General features: G+C 36.0%; 1 protein-coding gene across 1 annotated transcript in view; it reads right to left on the reverse strand.

Annotated features, from left to right (window-relative positions):
• Positions 1 to 265: 265 nt before the first annotated feature.
• Positions 266 to 13465, reverse strand: part of nup160 (nucleoporin 160) — a 65697-nt gene continuing 52497 nt past the window's right edge. Inside the window, exons 24-35 of the mRNA XM_051883889.1 lie at positions 12886 to 12980; positions 12709 to 12805; positions 8636 to 8741; positions 8391 to 8551; positions 7642 to 7702; positions 6859 to 6969; positions 5296 to 5419; positions 5084 to 5185; positions 4855 to 4996; positions 2696 to 2821; positions 1250 to 1345; positions 266 to 647 (exon numbers count right to left, since the gene is read on the reverse strand). Of these exons, the coding sequence (XP_051739849.1) occupies positions 564 to 647; positions 1250 to 1345; positions 2696 to 2821; positions 4855 to 4996; positions 5084 to 5185; positions 5296 to 5419; positions 6859 to 6969; positions 7642 to 7702; positions 8391 to 8551; positions 8636 to 8741; positions 12709 to 12805; positions 12886 to 12980 (1305 nt within the window). The 3' untranslated portion in view covers positions 266 to 563. The remainder of the gene's footprint in view (positions 648 to 1249; positions 1346 to 2695; positions 2822 to 4854; positions 4997 to 5083; positions 5186 to 5295; positions 5420 to 6858; positions 6970 to 7641; positions 7703 to 8390; positions 8552 to 8635; positions 8742 to 12708; positions 12806 to 12885; positions 12981 to 13465) is intronic.

The raw sequence follows: 13465 nt of genomic DNA on the forward strand, positions 1-13465 counted from the left end.
AGTAACACTGTCCTTCCACGAAATGCGAAATAGCTCTAGTTTTGTTTTCCTCGAGCTGCACTACATTTTTTACAATCAAAACTCCTTGAATTCAGTCTTTTTTTGTGTATTCCAATTTCAAGTGACAAAACCGACAAGATCTTGTACCACTCAGATGAACACTCAATTTTTAAAAAATAAAAGAAAATGAATTTACGGTCAAAATGACCCGAGGAGAGGATAAAGGTGTGCTTTTAGTCTGAAACATATCAAGACATTACACATCTTAATTAAACAAAACTGTTTTATTGCATTCCTAATTTAAATCACACCAGTTAAGTCAAGAGAACAACATACAAATTTTAAGATGTTTTTAACAGTGTCTTTATAAAAATACACATTTTATCTTATGAAGAGACTGAACTGACACACATTATGAAATCGCTGGAGTTAATATGTTTTCCATACATTTTTAGCATGAGACATCAAAAAAACTCAACACAACTACATACCACTAACAAACTTCATTTTCATCTAGATTACTCATACCAAGTACACATCCGAAATGGAATTCTGAGCGGCGGTTAACGGGCCATAAGTCTGTGTCTGCTGCTCTGATCCACCAGTCTGTGATATTCTGCTAGTTTATCTTTCAGATTCTTGTACATCTGTAGACAGAGAAGCCAGAGAACATCAAGAAGCCATACATGCAAAATGTCATCATGCTTTGCTGAGTACTGTATGTAATTAAGAATTCACAAATTTTCAGATTTTCATGAAATTGCGTAGGCTCATCTGCAGTTAAATTTCTATTATCATTTCATGTTAGTTATAAAGACTATGTAATCACAAAACTCCAAGACTCCATTCATTTTGTCTTCCTGATGTAGTTAACTTATTTTAATGCAGGTATGGATTAGATTACAGTCTTTGTTAAACGGGTCAAGCACAGAATTAAATTAGTGCTTCTGTCGCTGTCCAAGTGTTTACCAAACAAGAACCATGCAGGACTTTGCCCTACACTCTTTAATAACTTTATATACAAAAATATTTGCATATATTAAAGTTTTGTGATAAACACACAGTTTCTATACCTATATTCAACAACTTTAAATCAATAGTTTTACATTTCTTCCATCATTTTTGAATCACTTACCAACCATCTCAATAGATAAAACAGAACAATACTACATAGAACATCAGTTTCTAAACTTAAACAAGAAACGAACATCTAAGGCATTATGATAAATTTAAGTGAACAATGTTTCACCTTTTCATTGATCTGACTTTCACTGAGGCTTCTTAAGAGCTGATCAATAGATGTATAAGGCAGCCACACCAGAGATGCTGTAGCTGAGAGCGGCCGCTGTCAGGAAATCAAAAGACAATAATATATACAAACTGTACCGTTTAGAACGTGAGCAGCATGCTTATCATTAGGAACAATTAACCATTTTAAAGTGCCCCTATTATGGATTTTTGAAAATTACCTTTCATGTAGTGTGTAACATAGCTCTAAGTGAATGAAGACATCCTGCAAAGTTTTAAATCAAAGTTTTAAAGTGCACTGTATATAAAGTTATTGTCTCTCAAGAGTCGACTGAGTCAATTAAACGAGTCGTTTGTAAAACGAATCCCAAGCGATTTCGTTGTGACATCACAACGAAACATTAGCATATTGCCCACCCACTTATTGTGCACGCAGATGGCAGGGAAAATTCATTTTTTCAAATTCAACATACAAAACAAACTGTTTTTTTCCTCTGCGTTTTTATTATTACAGTAGAGTGGAGGTCTATCTGTATTGTAATAGGATGTTAAGATGCTAACTAGTTGAAGTATTCTCTCTGTAAACAGTAAACACCCATTGTGATGTCAAACAATGATATAGCCATTTTTTGTTTATCTTAGGTTAGAGGTTTTCAGCTTTGCTTGGCATTCTGATACAGTTCCCACAGGTGCACCTACATAAAGTATAACAATGACTCTGCTATCACATCTTATAAATAATGCAAACTATGGTGACACTTACCATAGAGAAACGACCTACTCAAGTTGTGATTGCGAATCAGTTTCTGGTTAATCGACTACTTCAGACGTTTCATCGTCGGACTCGGGCTCGAATTGATACGGTAAAATCGATGCTATCTTTTTTGTCCATACATTGTATACAATGTCTTGCGAATTGATAGCAGTCATTCAGTTATGGCAATGGCCGCATGGTGCGTGCAGTAGACCAATCACAAAGGATTGGGCCATCTGACCAATCAGAGCAGTGTAGGCTCACGGAAAGGAGGGGTTTAGAGAGACTGATTCTTTGAACTGCTTCTAACGAATCGTTTACAAAACACTGAGAACTGAGGTGAAATTAAATGTATATTATGAGAAAACGAAAGTGTTTTTTGACCTTGCATGCATGTAAACCTGTTGTAGGAGACTCCAAAAACAATATTAGGAACCTTAAAAAAAGGCATAATAGGGGCACTTTAAATATGGTTATGTCCAACCTACTTGTACATACTGCTATTTGGAAAATTGTATTTTTACACTTTAAATACACCCACTAAGTGGAAATGCACTTTTACATCCATTATTTGCAATCTTGTAAAAAGATCCTTAATGTCCACTACAGAGACTATAATGTTTTTGGTGAATAATTTCACCTGTCCAAAATTAATTAATTCTCTATTGTTGCACAGTATGCAGGACTCCATACCTCTATACCAAAATACTGATGTCCCTTTCCAAGCAGAGCATCCACATACTCTAGCACAAGCTCAGCTGCAGACTCCAGGTGATCATAGTTCAGATAGAGACGCAGCAGAGCTGCAGCATCAACTTCCTGAAAGAGAACCACATGTTTAGTACATGTTATTCTAACAAAGAAGAGGGATAGTGTGGAAATCACATCTGTAAACTGCAAAAGGAAAAGCAATGCAGTCCTACGCATTTCCCTATTTTTTTTACTATGCAAACAAACAATAGAGTGAATCTCACAAAACGTTTCAAGACCATGTTATTTTAAGTCCAGTGATCTTAATATATTTTCCATATATCACCATTAACTAATGCGCGCATGGGTGGGTCAAAGAGGCGATGATGAAGTAGGCTTTGATCTATAGCACTTATGTATTCATCTCTATTACAATAGAAACCAAGAAGTCCAAAGCGAGTCCTTTTGGCAGCTTAGTTTCAATAAAAGTTTGTTTTTAGATTACCAAGCAAGTTTTAAGTAGTAAAGTTAAGTTTGAGTTATAACGTTTATAGTACAATGACCTCTTATTTCAAAAGATGAGGGGAAAACTTGATTTTTTGATTCATAACCCCTTTAACAGAAATAGACAAAGACATTAGCTGCGTTTCCATTACCCTTCAAATTGCGCAAATTGAAATTGTGAATTGAAAATATGCCCAATGGAAACGTCAATTTCGCAAAAATGTTTTTTACGCTTGCATGAGGTGGTTTTTCAGGCATTTTGAAAATTTCACAAAACTGCAATGGATTTTTTTCTTCTTCTCACATTTACAGGTCACCTGGCGTACATAAAAGCTGATCATTCTTTATAGATGGCGCAGTATGTTTGGACAGAAGATGAGACCGTTCTTTATTAAACTTATAAAAGACAAAAGAATTATGGGAATAATGGATTCTAAACAACAAAGGAATGCCACAATTTATCAAGACCTTGAAGCAGATATGAGGGAGAAACACCCAGAAACAGCTCATACGTGGCTGCTCCCAAGTATAAGGGGCTTTTCCTTGCCATTAATGCTTAGATAACATGCCTACGTCTCCGATTAAAAATAATGGCTAGTGCAGTGGCTGCGATATGCTTAAACCTACGAACATCCTTTGCCATGATTTTTGGAATGATTTATCACGAGAGGAAAAAATTATGTTTTAGTCACATAACATCAGTTAAAGGGTTAGTTTACCCAAAAATGAAAATTATGTCATTAATTACTCACCCTCATGTCATTCCACACCCGTAAGACCTTAGTTCATCTTCGGAACACATATTAAGATACTTTTGATAAAATCCGATGACTCAGTAAGGCCTGCATCGCCAGCAATAACACTCCCTTTTTCAATGCCCAGAAAGCTACTAAAAACATATTTAAAACAGTTCATGTGACTACCTTCATATTTAACTTTAATATTATAAAGTGACAAGAATACTTTTTGTGCACCAAAAATAACAAAATAGACTTTATTCAACAATATCTAGTGATGGGCGATTTCAAAACACTGCTTAATGAAGCTTTACGAATCATTTGTTTCAAATTAGTGGTTCGGAGCGTGTATCAAACTGCCAAACACTTATGACATAACGAAGCCTCGTTTACTGAAATCATGTGATTTTGGTGCTCTGAACCACTGATTCGAAACAAATGTTTCGTAAAGCTTCGAAGCTTCATGAAGCAGTGTTTTGAAATTGCCCATCACTAAATATTGTGGAATAAATTCTCGTCGCTTTATAATATTAAGATTGAACTACTGTAGTCACATGAACTGTTTTAAATATGTTTTTAGTAGCTTTCTGGGCATTGAAAAAGGGAGTGTTATTGCTGGCGATGCAGGCCTTACTGAGCAATCGGATTTTGTCAAAAATATCTTAATTTGTGTTCCGAAGATGAACAAAGGTCTTACAGGTGTGGAACGACATGAGGGTGAGTAATTAATGACAATTTTCATTTTTGGGTGAACTAACCCTTTAATGGAAACACCATCGTTTTGCAATAGTTTTTTTATTGACATTCAGTAAAATAATTTTGCACAAATCTGTAATGGAATACCGGCTATGGACAATTAATCAACGGTAATAGCCTTTTACTGTCTGTCGGATGTAATGCTGAAAAAACAACAACAACCACCTTGTAGGCATTGATCAGCCAATCAGGCACTGGCACCCCATGTGACAGCAACTTGTTGATGACACAGCGATGATATTGAGCATTCTGTGATGGATATTTTTCCAAATAATGAGCTAGAAGCCGCCAAGCTTCATCTGTTGCACTGTGTGGAGAGAAATTCAGTTTAGGAAGACAATCAATGCAGCAGAGTTCATCGTAATGATCGAGGTCAGAGAGTATTCTGACAAACCTGGACTCTTTAGTAGTAATGACAGTTGGCAGCTGATTGGCTGCAAGCCAGTTCCACACCTCTGTCTGGTCCTGATCACCTTTATATTGCAGTTTGATACACCTACACACAAAAATCTGCACTTTAGAAATCTGGAGAAAAAAAAAAAAAAAAAAAAAAAAAAAAGCCACTTGATTTTAAAATGGGCAGACACAGGATAGATCATTACTTACTTGAATGTCAGTCCCTCAAAGACAGGTGTAAGGGATAAGTTAAAGGTCTGACATAGTGTCAGGGACGTGTCAAAAAGTCCTGTTTGAACAAGCAGAGTGACCATCTCTAAAGAAGACGCACCTCCTGTAAGAGAAATAACACCAGGGTTAGGTAACCTTTTAAAATACAGTAGTTGCCACTCTTGAGGAAAAATGTTCAGTTTGTGTGTTCAAGATAAAAAAATAAAAATAAAAGCAGCAAGTATAGTCATACTATAGTGAAACAATCTGATGGCACATAAAAATAGAAAAAAGCACACTGTGAAAAATTCATAAATGAGGGCATATTCATAAGGGATCTCCATTTGAACAGTATTGATGGTAACCTTTAGCAGTATTGTCTGCTTTGGAAGAAATAATCTCTTATAGGTGAATATTACAACAGTACTCTTAAAATTAATTGGGAAAACTTGCCACCCATTCAAGTGTAAAAACATACCTAGTCAATGAGTCAAAAGTGTTTAATTGATTTGACAGGGTGCCAATAAATAAATCTATAAATAAAACAGCAGAAGCTCATGTTAACCAGTTTCACCTTGTAAGCAGAAATAAACAAAAAACAATGTTCAGTCTCTGAAGTGTCGTTGACAGTCACACAAAACTTTTGCCCTTTCTTGGCTAACTGAAAACATGAAAAGCAGCCAACAGCTGTGTGAAACACGTGATTTGCACTTTTAACCCCTTCTCAACCACCCCCAATTTTGGCAGGGGGGTGCATATATGACATACCCAAAATAAAATAACTGCTGCTCAGTCTGACTGTACACATCTTTAGAAAGCTGACACCTGAGAGTTTAATGTTCAAGAGTTACAGAGTGTTAACATGGAGATATCTAAGCTCAAACATAAAAACAAAAATAAAATAATATATTTTTTAAACATATAAAAATATATGTGGAAGGGATGAGGGCACCTAAAAACATAATGAAGCTAAAGTCATGCTTCAAGTATTATGTTTCATTAAAAGTCGGACGATCTCTAAAACTATGAAATTTAAGAACGATTTTCTAAGACCAAGTCATGTGTGTTTTTATAAAAGGCTAATAAAAAAAAATATATACTGCCCCCCGTAACCTCCTCTGATGTGACAAAGAAAAAAAAGTGCGACCAAATCATGTGCTGGTGCAACCGACTAAGAAAGTTGGCAGCACCAGTCCAACCAGTGGGAAAGTTAGTCTGGAGCCCTGCACAGTCATCCTCTGTTCTGAAAAAGCAATTGCAACTGAAATAGTCACAACATAGAGCCCGGATGTAGTTTGTGTTTATAGTTAGTTAATTGTTTCATAAAATGTGCCAGAAAAACGAAACTGTACAAATTACAGAATGTAAGTTCGACATCAATTCAATTACATAGCCTTTAATAAATATTTCTGAAATAACAATGTAGTAATATGCTGAAAAAGGGACGCACTTTCTCACAACACTAAAACAAACACCACATAAAGATCATGCGTGTAAAATGAAGACGGCATACATGTTAGATAGGAGTGTAAATCTTATAGGTGTAAACCACCATGCAATTACCTGCGATGGCTGCTGAGGAGGGGTCCTGCTGAGCCAACGTTAGACGACTCCGGGCAAGAATGTATTCTTTCTCCAAGTCTTTCAGCTCAAGAATGTCAATCTGTTGACTTACTGTGATCACATGACAAACAACTATAAAACATGCAGCTTTTAAAAAAATAAAATAGAACACTAGATTTTGCTGATAAACTATTAAAATAAAATGAACTGATTATCAGATTAATAGACCTATTTTTAGATCTCTCTTTATATTTAGTTCTCTCAAACCTCATTTCATAATGTGATCCGTAGAGAGTCAAATACACATAACATGGTAACAACTCTCCGTTTGGGCAGGACATGAAAGAAAGTTATAATAAATTGATAGTCTTTTGGACTGATTCATTAAAAGAAATGCAGCCAGCAAACAACACTATAACAAAAAGTATGAGGTTAAACACGTTTCTGTGTCGCTACTTTTAATGCTCTCTCAACCCTGACTGTGAACGCTGCAATTGTATAGTACAGCAACTACTAATAAATTAAACATACCACCTACTATTTTGATCATCAATGATTTTATCAAGTCTGCAATTAATGATTATTTTGATAACATTCTGAATAAAACGCTAAGTAGAGACATGCAGTAAATATGTTTAATAGACAATGGGGTGTTATAAACACATAACTGAGTTTTGAATGACCATTATGACCCCTATTATACATAATTTGATCATATTTAGGTTTTAAAGAGGGGAAAGCAAGAGCATAGTCCACATCATTTTAGAGGGTGGGAGGAATTACCTGGACTGGCAGCAAATTCGCCATCATAGTTCCTCTTTGGTGATGCACCTGGTCGTTCATACTAGCCAAGCCATAACACATTAAAACACATTATAATACAATACATTTTACAATATTATATTAAAGATGTATACACATACAGTACTGTGCAAAAGTCTAGTCACAATGATTCACAATGACTCACAATGTTTTTTTCCCCACACATTTTTAAGGTGGTTATTTTTATCTTTTACTTTACTGTGCCAGTAGAATGTGTCAATTTAGATTTCCTAAATCAAGGAACAGTACCAACTACTACTAAATGCTTGGAACATCTTAAAAACTGTGAACAAATTTATCTAGGAAAATTGGTCCCGTTTAAAGGCACAGGGTGGTTATTCAAATTACTAATTTGATTTAGGTAACTGAAGTTAATTGCTAAAAAGTATTCATGACATTCTTGTTATTATTATTATTATTTTTTAAACATCCTTAATTCAACATTTTTTTTTAAACACATGGCTAAAATTTTTGTTCTGTGTATACACGTTTTGGACACCTGGAACTACAATGATGGTTATTCTGACAGGACACCTTGCTTTGATATTTTGTATCCAATGCAATGAAAATCTGACATTTTTACGTGCGACTCAAGTGTCCAAAAACTACATGTGTACGCACACTATTTATTTTTACTCAAAACAAATAGAAAATAGTCTTACTGAGCTATTCTAAGCACTCCATCCAAAGAATTAGTTTCAGATGCTTACCGCTGCTCCAGATGAAGGCTGCACAATCCACGCATAGTCTGGATGAACGAGACGTAGGCAGTTGAGGGCAGCTAGGTAACAGTTCACCTGTTTCTGGAGACCATGTAGAGTTCGTACCTCACGGCCCAGGCGCATGCCGTACTCAAACATCACTGTACCGGCTTAAACACACAAACATTTTATTGTTAGCTTAATGTCCAATTTCTGGCTGAATCCTTGAAAAATCCATGTACCATCAGTTTTACCTTTCCTATAGTTGTGACGATTGATATGAAAAGCATACAGAAGCTCATAGTAGTTGTGTGTCATGAGGTCGACAGCTCTTGCGCGAGACTCAATAATGCTGACCACCTGAAGAACACAAAGCACAAAAAATACAATAGCTTGCTAAAAATACAAGTAATAATTAAAGTTGAAGTACGTAGTTTCTGCGACACTAGTGGCACCCAGAAGAATTACAACAATACAGCATATTTTGCAAACGTTTCTTTTGCGCTTCCCTCTGGCTCCACCTGCCACAGTAGCTACGCCCCATACTCTTGTTATAGGTTGAGGTGGAAAGAGATTGACAGATCCAAGCAGACCACTCTCAATGTTTAGATGGTGCCTGGGGGTTTACACTTTTGCAGGAGATAAATCCATGAATGGCATACTAATAGAATGATAAACTGGGTTAAGAAAACGTATTTTAACATTAACTTTAAAGATAGGGTTCAACAATAAGAAAGACCAGTGAGGGTGTTTATGGCCAGTTGACCTGGCCATATTCTATGATGAAATATCTGCATTTATTATGACTCGCAACTCAAACTAAAAGTTGATGTGAATTCTCTGGATTTAAATGTGTGTCACAAAGGTAAGGTTATCTGAGCTGGCTATAAATTTTCAAAACTTGAAAATGACGTGATGGTCTTGGAAGCAGAAAATTATAAATCACTCATTTTTTACACAGTATGCATTCGTTTTCCAGTAAAAGTGTGTGAATTTATATACGGTTCGTACAGATTTTGAGAGCGAAATTCAAACACTTTTAAGCAGTGGCAGCCAGTGCTTTTCAAGGGTGGGGAAGCTATTATTTATTAACTATAATAAACAAATTAACACACACACACACACACACATACATATATATATATATATACACACATATATATATAAAAACCTGAATTGAAAAGGAAACAAATTCACAGTCGTACAATAGAAGGTGCAACCTGAATGAACATTTCAGCTGTGCTGCCATTCTGGATATAGCAGTAGAACAGGAAGCAGGAAAAGTTCAACATTCATCTCATAGGAAAAAAAAGAAAAGAAAAAAAGAAACAGATGTGCAGTTTAACTGAAGTCATTTGTATGTTTAAATTTGATCATCTGAGGTCAGCAGAAAAGACTTTGGTAAATTAAGTGAGATTAAATCACTAAAGTATGTTTGTATCATTTAACCCATTTAATCATCGCAGGTTTGAATAAAATTGTGTTTGTATTTCCCTGTGCGTTTTTTATTGATTTTGAGGAATACTGACTCAATTTTTGTGGGAGTAAGACAAGTAAAGAGCATTTTTTTGCAAAATCAGCAGCTGTCTTGTCTAAATATTAGGGATGTGCACTTCGACTAGTTTGACAGTCGTTTAAACAGAAGCTTTGTAACAGACTAGTCTAAAGTAAGAAACCCCCTTAAGACTATATGATCCATTTAAAATGAATCAAACATTCAAACTTGCGTCAGCTATCACACCTACTTGCATGTGCTGAATATGATTACGCATGGCTCCAGTGGAATTATGCCAGTTTGACATGTCACAGCTTCCATAATTTTTTTTTTTTTTTTTTTTAAAAAGTGATTTAATGCAATGAGAATAAGATGTAAATGAATGTAAAAACTGTGGCTTAGGTTTATTTGGTCACATTTACATAAATTTATGCACATCAAAATACTCATGGGGGAAAAAAAAAGTTACATAAATATCAGAATTCAAAGTGTATAGTACGTGTACAGTGCAACAGCGAAGAACTTGTTTACACTGTAGACAAGTCAAGTTGCGATACCAAACAGGACCACATGGAGATGCCCTAAAACCCTAAACCAGCCACCTTGACCTGACTGCATACACCTACTAGAGGTCTGCTACTCGACCTGAGCCCAATGGGTCCCGACGAACTCGTGGATTTCGGGTCAGGTTTGGGTACATGTTTCATGAATATCTTCGGGTTTGTAAATAAGAAAAACTAATATGTGTATATATAAGGTTTGCGTGCAGTCTGATGTGTTGTGGCCGAAAGAGCACACGAGAGCGAGTGCAATAAGGCAAACAATTACTGAGGGAAAATTTATTGCAGTGCAAAATGATGCAGGGAAAGCTGAACTGCAATGAATTTTACCAAATAATGAGTAAAATATTCGTCAGCAGTCACTCATGTTTGCTGGATAACAGGTGAGCCAGGGAATAGCACAAAATCATAAACCTCTAAAATTACTACGAAATAATCTGTGTGAAGAAAACGAGTGTAAAATGAGCACAGTGCAAATCAAATAGCCGCGCTGCCATCTGTCTCAGAAATCATCGCTTTATCAAGAGTAGTCTACTATCAATAAAATACTGCATCATAAACATTTTCTACTATTTGATATTTATATTTAAATGTTTACGATACGATACATGAATAAGTGAAAACTCTATGAATGAAATGAGCACAGCATGTTTGTAAGTCAAGTATTCCTCTCACGTCTCAGAAATCAGCTATTAACTAAAACACTACATCATACACATTTTCTACTATTTGATATGTGTATTTAAATGTTTAAACTATATGAATGAAATGAGATAGCAAGTCAAATAGCCGCATTGCCGTCTCTGTGCATCTCTCTGAATAATACACATTTTCTAACACTTGATGTATCTAATCCTTGTACGATATGATCTTGTAGTTTCAACCAATAAATAGCTCGGAAGTTACGTGCAGTGTAGCCTATATCTTACAAAGCTGTCTTGGCTTATGGTGGCAAGAATAAAGGTAGGCTACATCTCTACAGCGACAGATTTCGGGTTCGGGTCAGGTTCAGTCTTAAACTTTTACAGTACCGGTCGGGTCAAACAATCTCGGGTACGGGCTTCAGTTTAAAGCCTGTGCAGACTTTTAATACCTACTACAGTGCACAGGTGATGGATCCATTCAGAGTTACTAAACACAACAACATACACGACAGATTAAAGGGATAGTTCACCCAAAAATGAAAATTTGATGTTTATCTGCTTACCCCCAGGGCATTCAAGATGTAGGTGACTTTGTTTCTTCAGTAGAACACAAATTATGATTTTTAACTCTAGCCGTTGGCGTCTGTCAGTCGTATAATACATGCCAATGGCAACACAATCTATAAGAGTCAAAAAAACATGCACAAACAAATCCAAATTAAACCCTGCGGTTCGTGACGACACAAAATGATCAGTTTGTGCGAGAAACCAAACAGTATTTATATAATTTTTTACCTCTAAAACACCACTATGTCCAACTGCATTGTGCATCCGGTTGGTGAGGTCTGAACGCGCTCTGACAATGGAAGTGATGTCTCGCACTCATTGAAGTATACACGCGAGACATCACTTCCGTCATCAGAACGTGTTCAGACCTCACTAACCGGATGCGCAACGCAGTTGGACATAGTGGTGTTTTAGAGGTTGTCTTGACTCTTATAGATTGTGTTGCCACTGACATGCATTATACGACTGACAGACGGCAACGGTTGGAGTTAAAAATCATCAATTGTGTTCTACTGAAGAAACAAAGTCACTTACATCTTGGATGCCCTGGGGGTAAGCAGATAAACATCAAATTTTCATTTTTGGGTGAACTATCCCTTTAAAAAAAAAAAAAAAAAATATCCTGGATGTGTGAGGAAACAATTTATATACTGAAATGTGTCTGTGCATAAATACAAGTGTGATCAGTGTGTCGAGAGTGCAGATACACGGTTTGCGCATCAAAACAAAAAACCCACGCATGCTTACTGTACGACTCCTGTACGTCACCACAATCACCTTTACCTTGATTACAAATCTCAACCATCAAAACTTTACTAGCAAGAAGCTGGTTTGCTTTATCCAGCCCAGAAACCTAGTTTGCGTATCATCTGGCCATACAGCAGTGGGATGTTTTGACGTTCTATTCAGAATGTATTTCACACAGCGCATGCGTTAATGTTGACAGCCCTATTTTTTTTTGTGAATTTTATTTCAATGTCTGTTTCAACAACTTGTCTGACAGGGCCAATGCAGTAATAAATAACTAGAAGGCACATGTATGAGTGAGTATTCTGACCTACCTCATCATGTAAATTAACAAATGAAAACTGGATAAGATCCCTGAGTTGAGCACGCTCGCACAGAACCACCACCAGCTGTCGGAGACAGTCCAGCTGCCTGCAGACACACACACAAACACAGAGCTCAAGTATTTTACATGGAACTGTGGATAAGAAAATGAGGTCATTGCATAGTACCTGCTAGGATCAGGGTTTTGTGTCAGGGCCTCGTATGCCTGACTGTTGTGTCCAAGATCCAGATGATGCTTGAATACACGAGTCCACAGAGCAGCCTACAATGCAGGTCAGTTTCTTATTAATATTAAACAGATAGAAATTCTCAAAATTATGTTAGAGATATATCACAATGTATGGGTAACTGACATCATTACAAATTTTAGGTTAAAATGGATAAATCTAAAAGGAAAATGTGTATTTTAAGTATTGTGACTGGTAAGTGCTTCTGTAAGTGCTTCCACTAGTTCATCTTCAAAGGCTCTATATACAGGTGCTGGTCATATAATTAGAATATCATCAAAAAGTTGATTTCACTAATTCCGTTCAAAAAGTGAAACTTGTATATTATATTCATTCATTACACACAGACTGATATATTTCAAATGTTTATTTCTTTTAATTTTGATGATTATAACTGACAACTAAGGAAAATCCCAAATTCAGTATCTCAGAAAATTAGATTATTACTTAAGACCAATACAAATCAGAAATTAGAAATCTTGGCCAACTGAAAAATATGAGCATCTACAGCACTCAATAC

The sequence above is a fragment of the Ctenopharyngodon idella genome, chromosome 24, assembly GCF_019924925.1.
Source record: "Ctenopharyngodon idella isolate HZGC_01 chromosome 24, HZGC01, whole genome shotgun sequence".
In the NCBI taxonomy this organism is placed as follows: Eukaryota; Metazoa; Chordata; class Actinopteri; order Cypriniformes; family Xenocyprididae; genus Ctenopharyngodon; species Ctenopharyngodon idella.